An 18,416-nucleotide genomic window follows, 5' to 3' on the forward strand; every position below is an offset into this window, starting at 1 on the left:
TTATGGTATTATGGTATGGTATCATGGTATTATTTATGGTATTGTATTATGATATTATTTATTATATGATAATATGGTATGATATTATGGTATGGCATTATGGTAGCACCCAGTCCTTCCCACAGATACACCCTACTCGTCCTTCTCAACCATGGAGTTATGTTCTCAACGTCCCTGGCAACGCAATGCTTCCGCTATTGCGCAGTGTGGATGCGCAGTGAACCTCAGCTTAGAAGTTGAGTGTTTTGTGTCTGATGGTCCTGCGGTCCTGAGGTCCGCACACCCAAATCTTGACAACTATGAGTGCTGCTATCGGCGAACCGACTATTGTCTCCCACCCTCAAACAATACCTGCCGACATATCGGGACAGATGTTAGATCTTGACGAAGACGATGACTTAGAAGTTTTCAGCAAGGTAAAAAAAAAAAAGTCGATTGAAAAGTTAGAACGGAGTCAATGCTGTTGTAGCTGAGTCGCTGATGCCGTTATTGCTACGTGGAAAGTTTTGACAGTGCTCGAAGAATGTCTCTTGTTTTGAGTTATCGTTTGAAGTTCTAGTAAGGTTGACCTGCCTCTGTCTATTCACGTCTAAACAACTCCAATGTGTTATAAACAGTGCAGTAAAAGTAGCTTATAACCGCATCTCTGAAATCAATCTATATCAGTGGAGAGAACAATGAAGTTTCTCAAAAACTGAGTCTGGTAGGCTAATCGAGGGTATCAAAGTTCAAATGATCAGCTGGTTGTCATGCATGTCCGGACTGCTGAAGCCTGTAACATTTTTGATGCAGCTGTTTTATGAATGCCTACAGTAGCCTAACTTCACCAAACGAGAATCAACACTGCTGCCTCTCTGCCTCATGTCTGGAACCAATGAAGGCTCTGAACACATCCGAATAATAACTCTAGGGGTCGGCAAACTTTACTATCAAAAGAGCCATTTTGGCCAAACAATGAAAAGCTATCTGACTGGAGCCGCAAAACATATTTGAGCTTAAAATGAAGGTAATGCTTCCCCTTAGATGTATTTTCAGGCGTGGTGGTATATGTACCCAGGGGGGACATATAAAGGGGGGCAGGGGTGTCTGGGGGGAATTTTGAGCACCAAACACCAAACATTTCCTGCATTCTGGTGAATTTCTATGCAGTCTGCTGCTATCTAACCTGACGCGCCAGATAGTTTGCTTTGCATAATCATCTGGGAAATCTCCTTTGGTATTGCTTGGAAAAGGGCAGACACTTTCAAAATTACGTGGCAGGTGATTGGATGAACCATCTGTGTATCACCATCTATCACGCGCTAACTTCAACTGTTCCTCACTGCCGTCACACTTAAACCCACCCTGCCTGTTTGTATTTCAAATTCCTCACAACCAACGCCGATTGGCGAGATCGTTTTCTGATCTGGCACAAACGGATCTTTATGGAGAGTATCCAGACTAATTTGCGAAAGAAACAGAATGTGAGCTCACAACATCAGGATGGTCTCATTAGGCTAGCTGCTATCTAGCTAGTTAGCTAACTTGAATGCCAACATGACCATTTATTTTAGTAATAAATACATGTATTTAATAGTAATATAGTTATTCATTTCCATATAATCTTTGTCAAAGCCAGTGAGCCACTGTAGAGGGGCTAAAGAGCCGCAGGTGGCAGACCCCTGCTCTAGACGGTCGTTGGTTTTCACAGTCAGAACTCGTTAACATTTTCCCATGTGGGTGTCGTGTTAGTTTGCCAAGTAATGGTCAGTTCCGCATGTTTCCTCTCGTACAACATGAAAGACGGCGACTCCCGTTGCATGTGTATACACGGATATGGTCGTTACATTGTGCTCTGAGATGTTAATGTTGTTACAGGTTGCTCTGAGATGTTAATGTTGTTACAGGTTGCTCTGAGATGTTAATGTTGTTACAGGTTGCTCTGAGATGTTAATGTTGTTACAGGTTGCTCTGAGATGTTAATATTGTTGCAGGTCGCTCTGAGATGATATTGTTGCAGGTTGCTTAGTGCCTGGCCCCTATTGTTATGTGGTCACGGGGAGCGTTGTGGACCTCGTCACTTTGCTGACTGGGCTCCTCTGCTCCACTGTTGTTGCAGCAAGCCCTCATGAAAGCACAATGACAAACGCGTGCCCTGCCCGGACGAACAAGGGCACATCAGTTCATGCTGGCTTAAGTTGTTTGCATGAGTTTAGTGCATGGGCTGTCTACAATTTGAATGTGATGGCTATACAGTAGGAGCATGTTATGCTCTTTGGGACTATACTGACCATAAAAGTTGGATGTCTGCTGTGGTATGGTACAGTATATGACTGATCTGTTGGCATGCTGACAGCTCAGTGGTCCTTGATCAGACACAACAACAAAAACACATTCCACAGGAAAAGAAAGATAGCCTATCCATCATCAAGCAATCACTGAAAGTTCATGTTGTGAAGCCATCATCCCCATGACTTAAAGCAGCACTCTAAAAGTTATGAACACATAGCTGTCACACCATCACAAGATGGCATGTATAGAAACATAATAACACTCCCACTCTTCCGCCTAAGGTTCAAACCTACTGACTGACCACTGCGCTTATATTTCACTTAATGAGTGAAACCGGCGGTCTGGGGATGAGTCCAGTTCACACACTGAGCTAACCCTGCCCCCACGCCGTGTCTGTGTCTAGGACGCCAGTCTGATGGATGGCGTGCCCTCCTCTCAGACCTCCCCAGACTCCATGGTCAACCAGTACAAGTTTGAAGAGGAAGAGGCCAACGCCAAAGACATCTTCATCACCGTGGACAACCCAGAGAGCCATGTGACAGCCGTGGAGACCTTCATCACCTACAGAGTCCTGACCAAGGTGTGTGTGTGTGTGTGTCTGTGTGTGTGTACGTGTGTGTGTGCTTGCTTTTGTGTGCGTGCGTGCGTGTGGGTGTGTGCGTGCGTTTGTGTGTGTGCATGCGTTTCTGTGCATGTGTGTGTGGGGGGGGGGTTTGCATTTGTGTTTATACAAGTGCAAATGTTTGTGTGTGATGTCATGTGTTTGCATTGATACAAGCGTGTGTGTGTGTGTGTGCGCGCATGTGAGTGTGTGACAACCTTGGACCATGGGAAGAAGAAGAATGTGCATGTCCTCTCTCTCTCTCTCTCTCTTGCTCACTGTCTCGCTCTCTCTTTCTCTCTCTCTCTCTCTCTCTCTCTCTCTGTGCGTCTGCCTCTCTCTCTGTTTCTGTGTCTGGTGCTGTGTTGATGTCTGTGGCCATGCCCCCTTCCTCAGACCAGCCGTAGTGAGTTTGACGCCAGCGAGTACGAGGTCCGCCGCCGTTACCAAGACTTCTTCTGGCTCCGGGGCAAGTTGGAGGAGGCCCACCCCACACTCATCCTTCACGTAGGTCACTCACCTCGGAGATCAACTCTGTTTAGGCAGTAAGGAGATTTAAGGAGGACATTTTTCAAAGCTATATAAACCGGCAGTCATGGAACAATTACATTGAGTTCTTTAACTTCTTAAAACCATCCCGGCTTAAGTTCAAGTTCAGTTTTTAGGCTTCCTAAAATGGCAAAAAATAAAAATAAATCAGAATCAGAATTTGTTTTATTGCCATGCCATATATGGAGTTTCAACATACTAGGAATTTGCTTTCAGTTGTGGTGTACATTGAGACAACATTCGTCAGGGTGCAGGACGAGACAGGGCAGTGCAAAGACAAGACAGTGCAAAGAGCAAGTAGAAAATGTGTGTGCAAAAAAGGATAAGCTAAGAAAAAACAATATACAAAAAGTAGTGCAGTCACTGTTGTTGACTTTCGTTGTCTTTTATTATTGTCCTTATTCAGCTCTGCGTTGTTTTGATTTCAATAAAAGATGGCCCCCAATCTCACACAATACCACACAGTCCAGTGTCCCTTCGTTCTGATGTTTCCCAAAAAATTAGTCTCTCCAACACGGGATCAAAAACACGACAATCAAAAGCTGTTTATTACAGGAGGTTTATAGCATACAAAAGACGATGGCATCTAGTCTAATGTCAGCTTGCCGGTCTGTATGGCTGTCTGGCCCAAATCAAATCATCTGAGCTTGAACAAGGTTCTTATGGTTCGGGGGCGTTCCACCCCCCCCCCCCCTTCCCCCATCAGACTGGTCTGGACTGGTCTGGTCTCTCCTGTGGCTTATGGTCTTGTAGCAAGATAACCGGCTGATGGTTCAGTGCCCAGGTCTCTCTATCTCTCAGTATCTCTAACCACAACAATTGCTGTTGTCCACAGAATGTACCAACCATGGAATGTCATCTTTATCTCATGGGATTTTTGTCTATGCGAAGGGAGACACAGTTTCTTACAGAAACTGCGGCCGACAGCCACATTCAGGGGTCAACATCATAATTAGAAACAGCTAACAGGATCAGGTTAAACCACATTTTATAAACAGTATACAGAGAGTGTGCAGAGTGCAATGTGTATGCGAGCTGTATCTGTATATGGTATGTGTATGTGTACTGTACAGATGTGGGAACATAAGAATGTAACTTGCTGCAGCATTTCACGTCGCGGTATTTGGCAGGGAAATCCCGTTGGAAATCTCGTGGGATTTCAGACGGGTGTTATTTCGTTTTAGTGATGCACCACCGCCAGGTGGCGTCTTTGAGTAGATTTAGCAGGCTGGGCTCAGTGTTTTTCTCCTATAGTCTACGAATGAAGCATCATTAAATTTCACATTCTTTAATTTAAATGCTCTGTTGTAAAGCACTTTGAGCTGAAGGTATCTGTATGAAAGGGGCTATACAAATAACGTTTAATTGTTATTATTACCTTGTTCTCAAACACATGTTTTATCCACCTCGATGTAATTTAATTATTACTAACACCTATATCTAGGCCTACAGTAGCCTATCTATCTCGGTAACTGACGTCGGGTCAAGACGTGGTGGCTGTTAGGTCAAATGCGCAAAATAACAGTATTGTAAATATATTTGTTAGTAAAGATATGGTGAACGTGGGGGTTTTGCGTTTTGTTTCTGGAACGCATTCAACTGGTAGGCTACTCGTAAACCCCGGAAGTAAATTTGAAGACGGGGCATTATGTAGCCAAGTCTGAGCGCAGTAGGCTATATGGCTTCAGCACGATACAAAGAAAAAATAAGCTTGATCGGAGGTGTGGATCCATACAAAATTGAAATAGTCGCCATGAGTAAAGATCACTCATTGCCAATCATATCCGGACATTAACTATCTTGTGCATAGCGGCAGGTTTGACAGTGAGACATCAACCGATAATTGTAATAATGCGATTATTGAAATGGTCTTGTGAACGAATATTATATGAACAATTTCGCGCTATGTAGGCTATTATAAATAGGCCTAAGTATTATTCATTGAGGGAACTTGGACTCGCTGGGGACTGGTGGAGAGACACAGAGCCTCCCCAGACGCGACATCTCCAGTTGGCTGTGTATTTGAGCTGCCGCCTCAACCGTGCGTAAGAGCAGAGCGCATCATATAGCTACAACTAGTAGCCCATAGCCATTAAAACGGCTTATTGTTTTATTCATATATCAACTAGATAATTCGATAATAATGAGTAGCCTAGTAGGCTATAAAATGAATTCAATAGGGCAAGCCTTAAGTTGTAGCCTAGGCTACAGTACAATCACAAGACGCATAGGCCTAGCCTACCGTAAAAAGCGTTGCGTTCTCATAGGCCTATATTAACTTAGATAATTATTAATTATGCTCAGGTCATAATGTCCGTTGAAAATAATTCCCTCTAAGCAGAATTTGAATTGTATTAAAATAGGCTAAAGTTAAATTTCCACATATTCTGATTCCTTCTAGGTCTATATAAAAAAAAACATTTTTCTAATGTGTAGCCTATAGGCGATGAACAAAACAGCCACAATGTAGCCTGCTTAGCGAGCGAGAGGGCAGTCTACCATAAAGTGTATAACCATAATGTAATATATCTAGACTACATGCATTGTGGTATTTCTTTATATAGCCAATTGTTTCTCAATAAACAGTTATGTCATCCTCTGAGTCCGAATGTAGGCTAATAGACCGGCAGCTCTAAATGCCTTCACAATCAATGAGACATGGTTGTAAAAATGATGTTTTATTGATGAAAAGGGTAAAACTGGAAAACATGGAGAGTCATTGCATTGATCGATGCAGTCCGCTACCAGCAAACACTGAAAATACAGGTCCTCCAGCGAACCTGGACTAGACTATTGTAACCCCCCCCCCCCCCCCCCAAATTCTTTTATATTCAAATAAACTGGATGAACCGGTTTCCTGGATCGTGGGAGGGGGGTAGCCTGCGTTAGCGGGTGCTTTGCCATGACCGGCCATTGAATTTATGTGTTGCCATTCATTTAAACCACCATCTCATCTAGACTACTTCTGTTGCTGCATTTTTACATTTATGCTTTCATGATTTTAGAGCGCAATAAACATTTTCCAGGATTCCAAAAAGTCCATCCATTCATCCAACTTTGTTCTGAGCGCAGCGCAGGCTGGTAGCCTACTGTCAAGGCTCACGACTGATGCACTCCCTTAACACGTCTCAACTCCCGAGACCATCAAGATAATTTCAATATGAAAGACCTTGGGATTCCAGGAGTCGAGGCCGTTTCAGACGGGGAGCGACATTCCGCCTGCGTTCTGCTCGGATCAGCGGGGGACGCACGCGTCCTGCGCGCAGCGGGGCAAGCTGACTACAATTCAGCTCTTGTCGCGGGCGGGCGCGCAGCCTAGTTCCATATGAGAACACTCCTCGGTCCAATTCCGTATAGTAGATCAGCCTGTGTACTTTCAACGAATGTATTATTAGACATACTATCATAATAATATATAAAGCCTTCAACGACCTCCTGCTGCCTGCCTGATGGTCTCAGGGCTAAAGAGACCGCGCGATCATTCCTCTAGCTGCTTTGCTGCTAATGCGAGTTCGTCTCCGTTCCTGCCCGAGAAACAGAAGTTGAACTTATAGCATCAAAATAGCTACAGGAATCATCGTTGTAAAGTTCTTACGCAGTTATATTCCATGTAGTGTCCCAAAACTGTTAAATCATTCCCCATGTAGTTCACTATGAGTCGCACTCAATACATCCATGGTAATAGGGAGGGAGTGAGTGAACCATTTCAAACACATCTCTGGTCATCTCCGTTAGCCATCTTACTCGTCCTGATGCCATGTTCCATATGAGAACACTCAGCCTAATGTATTAAACTTCTACTTGTCCCGACAGTTAACAGATATAGACCCGGCGACATTTAGGCTACAGAGATAGAAACTATAAATAGATAGGCTTTGTTCGTAATAATTAAATTACAACCAGACAGACAACAAGGAGTTTGAGAACGGTAGGCTAATCTAATGTGCGAGCCAGCAATGGGTCAATGCGTGGTATTACTGCGCCCCTATGGGCAGGCGAGCGGTGGTGCGGAATGACGTAAAGCGCCTGTTAGAATACCGCGGGTCAAGTTACATTCTTATGTTCCCACATCTGTATATGGAGTGTGTGTATGTGTATATAGTGTGTATGTGTATATGGAGTGTGTGTATGTGTATATGGAGTGTGTATATGGTGTGTGTATGTGTATATGGTGTGTGTGTATGGAGTATATGTGTATGGAGTGGAAGTCCAATCGTGTTGTGTTATAGGCCTTAACGTGATGAAATAAGACCACATTTAATACTAATCTATACCAGCTGATCTGCGGTACAAAACTGTCACTGTCAAAACTGGTAGCCTAAGCTACAAAGTAGCAGGAGGCTAAAGCTGCTCATTTGGAAAATGGGGGTGTCCTTCGCACACCAACACACTTCAGACCATTTTTTAAATGGCTTTTCTTTTGAATGGCTGGAGATCGACCAGCATTGCCTCTGGACATCCCTGGCCTAAGGCCTGCTTGGTTCACCATGGATCTTCCTTAAGTTTCTCTTTTCATTGTTTCCAGTAATCCAAACTCCATATCCAATTCCTATTTTGATTAATTACTCACACACAAACAAACCAATTCCTTGTTCAAAGATCTGATTTCAGAATATTGGCAATTCCCTGTAGCCTAGAACATATTTGAGGGGTTCTTTTGCAAAAACATTTGTAGGCCTATTAGCTATCCTAAATCATGTTTGCCCATGTCTGCGGTGAGGTTTAGATGTCTTGATCTCTTGATGGTGATGTTACAGTGACAACATGTGGGACATGGACAGACAGTTGGCGTATTCGTAAAAAAACACTTATGCATCAGGATTACTGACATACACCCATTCAATATGTCTCGTCAAATTCAAGTCTCGTCATAATATGGGAGCTATAACGTGAGGGAATGGATTACGGACTTAAAACGAACTGATTAAAGATTAGGCTATATATTGGAACATTTGGACTGAAGATTATTGAATATAACAAAGTGCGCTCCCACGTGTAATGGTGACAGCTTATGTTTCCACTCCATCGTGGGAATCAATCCGTGAACCTCTCTTAGGCAAAAATCCATTATGGAAATTCTGACTAAAATGCTTTAACGGCGATTCATGCATGTATAATTGTAGGATATGGGAGGGATGTATGGTCTTAGCATGAGTCTGAGTATTCGCATAGAATACTGAAATCTCAAAAAGCTCTAAAAGGCTTAATTTACGCAGCCTATTAAAGTCACTATTTTTTATCTAGAGGTCCCAGCTTCAGCGAAAGTGGTTTATTTTCTGTTCTCCTTTGCTTGAGTGAGAGTAATGACAGTAGGCAAAATAAATTATTTTCCAAACAGTTGTCTTGTGGTTTACTATTCTATTTCTGGGGCCTATTACACATATGGAGAAATCAAATTTGGGTTTAAGGGAGTGTAGGGTAAATATGTTCGCCCTCAATGCTTAAAGATCATTCATATTCAAACTGGATGGAGTGGGGGTTGCTAGACGTGTTGTGTGGGGGGTGGGGTCAAATTGAATAAATCAATTTATTCAGCCATAGCTGCGTGGCCCCCAACCACTGTTATGCGTGTTTATTTTTATTTGCTTTATTACCTAGATGATCATGATACAAATGCTTTATTTAGGCGTCCCTTGTAAGGCTCACAGGGTTGAGGCTGAAAGAATAAGATAGGCTTTTGCTTTACATGTCAAAACCCATAGTGATTCTAGCCTATACTCAGATTCAGTGATATTGATCAAACTCAACTAAACTCAACTTTATTTATAGAGAGCTTTAAAAACAACCACGGCTGCAACAAAGTGCTGTACGTGAGTAATCATAAATACATAAATACAAATGGTAACAAGCAATAAAACAAAACAAAACAAAACCATAAAAGACAGTAGGGCAATTGAAACAGGAGCAAGGTCTCATGCCAGGTTGAAAGCCAAGGAATAAAAATGGGTTTTAAGACTAGTTTTAAAAATGGACAGTGATGAAGCCTATCGAATGTGCAGGGGTAGGTCGTTCCATAGCTTGGGAGCAGAGACTGAAAAGGCTCCCCCCCTGAGCTTCCGCTTTCACCTCAGTACCTCCAGGAGCAGCTGGTCAGCTGACCGGAGGCACTGGGCAGGAGCATGAGGATGGAGCAGCTCAGAGAGGTAGGACTGGGCGAGACCATTTAAAGATTTAAAAACAAATAAAATAATCTTAAAATGAACTCTTAAAGTGCACAGGCAGCCAGTGGAGAGAGGCCAAAATTGGTGTTATGTGCTCCCTCTTTCGTGTACCAGTTAAAAGACGGGCAGCAGCATTCTGAACCATCTGGAGACGTTCAAGACTGGCCTGGCTGACTCCAATATAAAGTGCGTTACAGTAATCCAGCCGAGATGTGATGAAACGTAGCCTACGCATCACAGTCGGCAGCGGAAAATAGGAGATAAGTTTGTTCATGAAAGTCTAAAGAAAAGTTTAAAAAATATATTGATTGTTAAACAGGATCCGTTTGATTTTTCCTTCTTAATAACCCTCACTGGTATTATGCTGATGACAGCGCTGTTAAAGGATAAGTACACTGAATTTCATGTTTAGCCCTATTCCTGGCTTCCGTGGCATGTATCTGACTAGTACAGGTTAAAATATTTCTATTTTGTGCAGTACAGAGTTCTGTGTCAAAAACATTGGCGCGCGTGCCCTGGCTCGTTGCTAGCTATGGGCTCACTTGAAAAACTGTAAAAAGTATGATATACGTGAATTAGTGAGAATAGACCTATAGGATAGTCTAGAGGCTTAATAAATTGCGTTTAACTATACAATAACTTCCATAATTGAGGTAATTATGTCAAGTTTGTCCACAAGTCCGTCCATTTTTTGTCCACAAGTCCGTCGTTTTCATTGGCTGAGAGCCTGATAGGCCCTGGGCCAAAACTTTTATTGAAAAGAACGATCCCCATCGATGGATTAACCATTTTTTCTTACTTAATGCCGTAGGAACCCTAATAATAAATATAGCCTACATTCTTTATTCTTCATTCTTTATTCTTTATTCGGACACAACAGTGATCGCTAGTCTAACTGGGGTCCACATAAAATATACAACATTACAATACACATGCATACAAACATACATACAAACATGGATACATACACATACAAGCATACAGTATAAACCTACAACCATCCTAAACTACACAGTAAAAAGTCAAAATCCAAAACAGGAAATATATACAACATTACAATACACATACATACAAACATCACCAACTACTCAGTAAAAAGTCAAAATCCATTGCAGGAACTTAGTTGAAAATTTGTTTTAAAACTAAACATTACATGAAGGAGATAATCAACACAGACTACTGAATTGAAGCACAACAAACAAAGCCATGGAGCTAATATCATTCCTGTTGTGTGGATTCACTCAATAGCATCTGTTTCAGTGATTTTTTAAATCGATATTTACCCTTGATATGTTTAATGTTAGTAGGTAAGGAATTCCACTGACTGGCGGCTCTGTATATTACTGCATTTTTAAGTTGATTTGTTTTGGGCTTTGGGACATCAAAACAGCCTTCACTGACCTGTCTAGCATGATGACTAGCTTTTTCGACAACCTGGACCTTATTTACGGCATATTATAAGACGTTTGACTCACCGAGATAACTTTGGTGTAATTCGGAGGCCTGTAGAAGAAATTTAAAATCCAGCACGAGCCAAGTATATCCATGTACAGTAATGGCAGCGGACAGGGCACCGAGAATGCAGCTTCTAAAAAATGTATTTTATACAATAGCCAGTCTGCGCGCTGCGCATGCGTGCTGGAGCAAGTGGGGAAGCTTTATTCCGTTTCTAAAGACGTTTCTAAAGACGTTTCTAAAGATCATATTACAGAGGCATGTGAAAACCACAACAAGCCCTCGCTCTATGGAAGCACAACTAGCGATTCTCAAGAAGACTGAATTTGTTCACATTTGGCCAGAATGTCCAGTTGCACTCATGGATTAACTGATTAGATTTTGGTGGTCAAAGGTCATGTTTAGAGCAACCTGACTTTTGGCGGAGGCACACATCCGCAAAGCGATATTTCTAGAAATACTTGTAAGGCTGTCTAACAAGTAGCTGGCTCAAAATATAAAAATGAATGTGGAATTACTCTTACACCAACAACTGGTTTAACCAGATAATTACAAACAATTGGAAAATACCCATTTATATTATGGGACATATGACACATAGACGAGGCCTTTACAAAATCTATATATATTTTGCTATAGGGTAGGCTAGTGATATGTGGCTGTGTCATGTGAAAATGTGTCCGTTTGCCAAATATCTCAGAAGGCTATTCGGAATAGGCCCCAGAAATAGTACCATAAGACAACTTGGGAAAATAATGTTTTTACATTACATTTAATGGCATTGAACAAAATGCAAAAATGGAAAATTGCAAGTTCATTGAGGTAGGCTCATATCGGAGGCTTGCTCCATACCAACTGAGCTAGGCTATTGAACAGTGTTACCCAATGTTGAATTGGTAGATACATACGTTTGTCTTTATTCAATTACATCCAGAAGGAGAACAAAGATGAGTTTGAGAAGAGGGTACTCATCTAATGCTGTGTATCATGGCCTCATAGGATGTGGGAAATTTAATGATGCAATGATCATTCATAGACAAAAGGAGAAATACACTGTGATCCAAGCCTGCTAAATCTGCTCAAAGACGCCATCTGGCGGTGGTGCATCACTGAAATGAAATAACACCCGGCTGGAATCCCACAGGATTTCCCACAGGATTTCCCTGTGAAATACTGTAATGGTGAAATGCCGCAGCACTGATAAGTGCTAGAAGCTTCCCACTGTATATGGTGTGCATGTGTATACACCACACATATGGTGTGGGTGTATGTGTACTGTACAGTATATGGTGTGTGTGTATGTATATGGTGTGTGTGTGTGTGTGTGTGCATAGTGTGTGTGGTGTATGTGGATGTATGTAAAAGGTGGATCATAAGGGAGCCAGGGCCTTGAGTCTCAGGCCGGTGCCTCAGTCAGCGCGCAGGCCTGGTCACCGAACCACCTCTGCTACACACTGACATCTCCCTGCCGTCTCTCTGCAGCCTCTCCCAGAGAAGTTTGTGATGAAGGGCATGGTGGAGCGATTCAACGACGACTTCATCCAGACCAGGAGGAAGGCCCTCCACAAATTCCTCAACCGCCTGGCTGACCACCCCATCCTCTCCTGCAATGACCACTTCAAGGTCTTCCTCACCGCCCAGGCCTGGGTGAGACCAACACTATTCCAGTGCTGGAGGGTTCCGCCAGGCAGCTGGCTGGTGAATGAGAGGAGAGACCATAATCAGAGAGGAGAGACGTAGTCAGATAGGAGAGACGTAGTCAGATAGGAGAGACATAGTCAGTCAGAGAGGAGAGACCGTGGTCAGAAAGGAGAGACGTGGTCAGAGAGGAGAGACATAGTCAGAGGAGAGAGGTAGTGAGAGAGGAGAGACGTAGTCAGAGAGGAGAGAGCGTAGTCAGAGAGGAGAAATGGAATCAGAGAGGAGAGACGTAGTCAGAGAGGAGAGACATAGTTAGAGAGGAAAGACACTAGTCAGAGAGCAGAGACATAGTCAGAGAGGAGAGACATAGTCAGAGAAGAGAGACGTGGTCAGAGAGGAGAGACCGTGGTCATACAGGAGAGACGTAGTCAGTCAGAGAGCAGAGACGTAGTCAGAGAGGAGAGACAGTCAGAGAGGAGAGACCGTGGTCAGAGAGGAGAGACGTAGTCAGAGAGGAGAGACCGTAGTCAGAGAGGAGAGATGTTGTCGGAGAGCGGATCGTTTGCAGACGGTAACATGGACATGTGAAAACAAACAGGATGTGCTGAGTGTTGAATACTTTTTTTTCGAAGGAGAAGGAAGTATTTCACACAGTGCTGCCACCTGGAGGTTGAGCCTGCGCTGTAGCTAGGAGAGTTCACTACCGGCCTCACAGCCGTTCCCATGCCCGGTGGACTCCAGACAATAACGTGTGTAACTCTCACCATCCCCACCAGGCCCCCTCAGGCTTTATAAGACAGTCATGTAGAAGGATCACGCACACACACACACAGAGCAAATGAAAGGCAGTCACACTGCGCCTAGAACAAACACTCACCTACATGGACAGAAGCCGCCCTAAGGCAACTTGTACTGTTGTTGTTATTAGTCAGAATAAGGTACGGTTACGTCTGTACAACGTGTCTCAGGGTTTGCTGTCACCTTCTCTAGTAGCACACACGCTGCGCGGTGTAGTGATGCTCTTAGCTGGTAGCAAATCTGATTCGCCCGAGTGAGCCTAGCCGGCCTGAGGCCCGGGCTTTGAAGGAATGAATGTTCCCCTTGTGCCACTGTGTCCAGAAACAGGAACAGGTCATCTACTACAATGTCTGAAGAGGATTAGGGTTACAGCATTAACAACACAACATTATAGGAGAGCGCGTGTGTTGCTTTTACTGCCGCTGTTTGGCCGTGTTGTATTCTGTTCTTCTGTGCCATCTGACTACTACATTTATTTCATGTTGTTTTCATTAGGTCTCACTTGCTACAGTGCACAAAGACAGATGGATATTTGAGGTGTTGTGTAAAGCTGTAGGAGTGTGGTGCCTGGCACTACTAACCTGATAGGTTTAGATGAAGATGTGGAGTTTGTAAACTGACCCTTTCTTCAGCACCCTGGGCAGATGTAATCGAGTGAAACGTGGCGTAGCTGGTAAAACCCACTCCTCAAAGGAGCGCTGACAGTCCCTCCTACTGGCGTAACTGTCAGCGCGTCCACCTCATTAACGGGAGACCCGTGTTCTAATCCCACCCTGGGCATTCCAAGACAGATAGGTTACACAGACACAGGCACAGACACAGGCTAGGGTTAGTTTATTTAATATGGGTTTAGGGTTAGTTTATTTAATAAACTGACCTTCTGATAGCGTTGACCTTTGGTTGTCCCCCCACAGGAGCTGACGTCCCATAAGAAGCAGGGTCCCGGGTTCCTTAGCAGGATGGGGGAGACGGTGCGGGCAGTGGCCAACTCCGTCAGGGGGGTGAAGAACCGTCCAGAGGAGTTCACAGCCATGCAGGACTACGTGGAGTCCTTCAGCCAGAAGATCTTCAACCTGGACAAGGTCACACAGAGGATCATCAAGGAACAGAAGGGTAGGCAGTACACACACACACACACACACACACACACACTTACACACACACACAAACACATGCATGCACACACACACAGACACACACACACACACACACACACACACACACACACACACACACACAAGAAAAGCAGAGAGAGACAGGGGGTGAATATGGAAATAGGGAAGAGATTGGGAATCTCCCTGTGTTCCAGAGTACCTGGAGGAGCTGAGAGAGTACGGCCCCGCCTACACTCTCTGGTCCAACTCTGAGGAGGAGCTAGTGGAGCCTCTGAAGGGCGTGGCCGGCTGCTTGGAACGCTGCTGGAAGGAGACGGAGGAGCAGGTGGACCACCTCTCCCAGGTCCTAGTGCCCACGCTGCATGAGTACGTCCTGTGTGCCGAGGGCCTCAAGGTAAAGACAGCATAGCTGGAACCCCCCCCAATCCCCCACTGCCTCATACACAAGCCCTGACACCAGATTCTGATAGGTCACATGACCAATGAAACCCGAAATGTGTCTTTTCGGTGGGTAAGGTGGAGCCTACAGATCAGGGTAAGGGTTAGATTAGTCTGACTCACCGGATGTAGGTTTTGGGGTTAAGCCTTGTCATTAGTTTATTACTGGCCAATCATTGGCGACGGAAGATTATCCCAGCCCAATCAGATTCAATCCAGACTACGTGAAACAATAACAACCTAGCAAACGCTCCACCCAAGATGATTGCAATTGGTTTAAAGAAATATGTTCTCCCCCCCTTATCTCCAAATGGTAATGAGTCCAGCCAGACCTTTCTCCAGCGCTGGCACAGCGTAAGCGAAGTGTGGAGATAGGTCTGGAAATGCGAGACCACATCATATCTAATCCCTGTTAGATTAACCCTAATGTGACCACAAGGCCATTGCTCTGATTTGCGTTCTCGCTCTGGGTTTGTTTTTGTGAATGAAGCAGACTAGAACAGGATGTTGTGTCTCTGCCTGACTCTCTCAGCTCGTCCTGTCCCCTCCAGACCTCGCTGGCGGCTGGTTGAGTACCCAGCATGCCTGGCGAGGACAGACCTGCCTCAATAGCAGCTGTTGACGTTTCATTAAAAAGCCTCCACAATGACAGCTGTGTGCGTGTGTGTGCATGTGTGTCTTCTCTCTCTCCTCCCCAGAACGTACTGAGGAGAAGAGACAACATCCAAGCTGAGTTTGAGGCAAAGAACGAGTCTTTGGCCACCAAGAAAGTGGACAGAGATGCAGTAAGTACATTATAGACTCTTCAACCCCCCAAAGACTCCCAAAGCCGCTTCTTCCAGGCAATTTCTCAGAGATTAAGAGTAATGAAGGCATGTGTGAGCAGCTAGCCTCTGCTTTCATTTCCGAGAGAGTGGTATTAAGCCCGAGGAGGACACTGGCCATATTGGAAATGGCTAGACTCTGAGGATTATCTAAATATCTGCCGCTCTTGCAGGAAGTCCCTTTTGAGCTTTTTCACGCACTTCAGGAAGTCGGGGGTTTAAATATCGATTCACTGCCGGGACCTGGCTAATCACAGAGTAATGAAATTCTCACATCTATTGACGACTCGCTTCAAATGTCATCGGAGGCAGCCTAATATCTTAGTGAACAGGAACCTTCATCAGAAGGAGTGTGTGTGTGTGTGTGTGTGTGTGTGTGTTGTGTGTATGTGTGTGTGTGTGTGTGTGTGTGTGTGTGTGTGTGTGTGTGGGTGTGTATGTGTGTGTGGTGTTTGTGTGTTTGTGTGTTTGTGTGCACATGTGTGTGTGTGTGCGCGCACGTGTGTGTGTGTGTGTGTGTGTGTGTGTGTGTTAGGGATCCACCGATAGGGCCAATACGGCACTGATGTGCTCGTACTCGTAAGAATGTCCCGATACTCCAAACCGATACCAACGTCATCATAACACACTGAGTTACTCGCAAAAGCGGTACAGAACGTGGATTTCAGCAATGGAATCAGCATGATTGAAAAGATTGCTGGTGTTTCCTCCCTTACAGAAAAAGACTGTCTCGTTCGCTTGGTCTCTCAGAGCGGGTCTCTGCCTGGCGCGTGGTTGTGTGGCGCAGCACCGGCTCCGTGCTCCGAGAGTGACAGAGAGACAGAGAGATGTCTCTTCTGATTGGGAATTGAGAAAAATGCTTCTTAGATGAATATCTTGGCCTTATTTTTGTTGGAGTGATAAAAGGTGCAAGATAACGTTTACTGTATATAGCCTAAATTAAGCTAGCTAGCTATCTAGCTAACGTTTACCACATTAACAGCATTGTTAGATTATGTTTGAGTGCTTCACTGAATCAAACCTGTGTAGGTTGACAGCCCTAACCTAGCTACAAGCTTACTATCTAGCTAGCATAGTTAGAATCCGATATTACACTTGGCTGGTTTGTAGCTAGTTGCTACTTAGCAATTGACATTCCTGGCCTGATTGTGGTAATTAAAAATTACAGTATTATTAAAAGTACTTGTACCGGTACTCGGCATCGACAAGTAAAAGAGGGTGAGTGTGTGTGCTTAGCAGTCGCGCTTCTCCCTGTTCTGTCTAAACCGTGGTTGAGACGTTCCCCTGAGGCCATCTGGAGAGAACAAAGCTCCTCTAACGATCCTGGGTCATCCTCAGGTTCTCAGTTACCGTTAAGGCAGCCCATCCAGAACCAGGTGTCTCAGTTGTCTCTATGTCAGCTCCACAGAACCAGGTGTCTCTCTGTCAGCTCCACACGGCAGCTCTAGTGGAGGACATGCCAACGCTGTTGTATTGTAGCCTAGCTCAGACTGCGCCATTAATCAATACAAATACTGACCCCTGAGGGGAAGAGCTTCTGCTTAACCTGACCAGGTGTGAGACGCCTTCATATTCAGACCGCTTAGTACGTCTGCCCGTGTGGGCTTGGCAGGGGAGAGGCCATATCAAGATGCAGACTGCTGTTGTTGTTGTTGTTTTTTGTACATTGTAAAAGAGTGAACGCAGTCCTGTGGTAACTTCAGTCTCCTGGGGCTTTCATCTGTAGCCTCTCAGCCCTGGATGAAGCCTAGACTAAGAAGCACCCATCTCTTGTTTTGCTTAGAAATTGAGCGGCATTGATTGAATGTTGGATTTGTCTGTACTGTCCACTGTATGTGTTCATGAAAGCGCCTGTGTGTCACACAAACTCATGCTGCTGTTAGGGGCCATGACCCACGAGGAAGTGTAACCGGAGTACTGAATGCCGCATATCTGTTACATAACGGCCATGGTGGTATTGGTTACCATTGTGCTATTGTTAACGGTCTATAGGGTAGGATGGAAGGGTGGAGTCTCCTAGCGTAGCGCCCTGACCAAAGCAGATGTCCGACTCTACCTGCCAACTACTGGCCGCAGAGTAGAGAGATCAGACTCTGTCAACCTGCCAATGACTGTACTGGACTGATACATGACCCCAGCAGTTGTCACGGCAACGCGTCCTTTACCAGTTGCCTGATTATATGTTACTGTCTTCAATAGGGATGGGGATCAAAACCGGGGTCCAAAAGGACCCGGTTCCAAATTTCTCAAGACCCCGTTAATCAATAAGGTCGGAACTTATCGGGTCTGCTATCGAGCCTACAGCCAAGTGACCAGGGACAACCGGGACAATCAAAAGTGTAGGCTATGCTACTGCACGTTCATGCAAGTGCACGAGTAGGTATATATAATTCTCGAGCACCAAAACCAGGCGTGTCACTTAAAAAGCCCTTAGGACTTCCTGTTATTCCGCCTGGTTAAGACTCCCTGTGTAATAAAGGCATGTTTATGATACTGTAGTACATTCCTGTGCTGCTGACACAAGCATTCCTTCCTGGTGTTGGCCGATCCTGTGTGTATCATG

General features: G+C 44.5%; 1 protein-coding gene across 1 annotated transcript in view; it reads left to right on the forward strand.

Moving 5' to 3' along the window:
- The first annotated feature begins 288 nt into the window (after positions 1-288).
- The window catches only part of snx7 (sorting nexin 7), a 35,287-nt gene continuing 17,159 nt past the window's right edge, over positions 289-18,416 (forward strand). The window contains exons 1-7 of the mRNA XM_084443722.1: positions 289-416; positions 2,675-2,851; positions 3,269-3,379; positions 12,520-12,684; positions 14,391-14,589; positions 14,786-14,985; positions 15,728-15,814. Coding sequence (XP_084299848.1) covers positions 300-416; positions 2,675-2,851; positions 3,269-3,379; positions 12,520-12,684; positions 14,391-14,589; positions 14,786-14,985; positions 15,728-15,814 — 1,056 coding nt within the window. The 5' untranslated portion in view covers positions 289-299. The remainder of the gene's footprint in view (positions 417-2,674; positions 2,852-3,268; positions 3,380-12,519; positions 12,685-14,390; positions 14,590-14,785; positions 14,986-15,727; positions 15,815-18,416) is intronic.

Source organism: Borostomias antarcticus, assembly GCF_949987555.1.
Source record: "Borostomias antarcticus genome assembly, chromosome: 9".
Lineage (NCBI taxonomy): Eukaryota > Metazoa > Chordata > Actinopteri > Stomiiformes > Stomiidae > Borostomias > Borostomias antarcticus.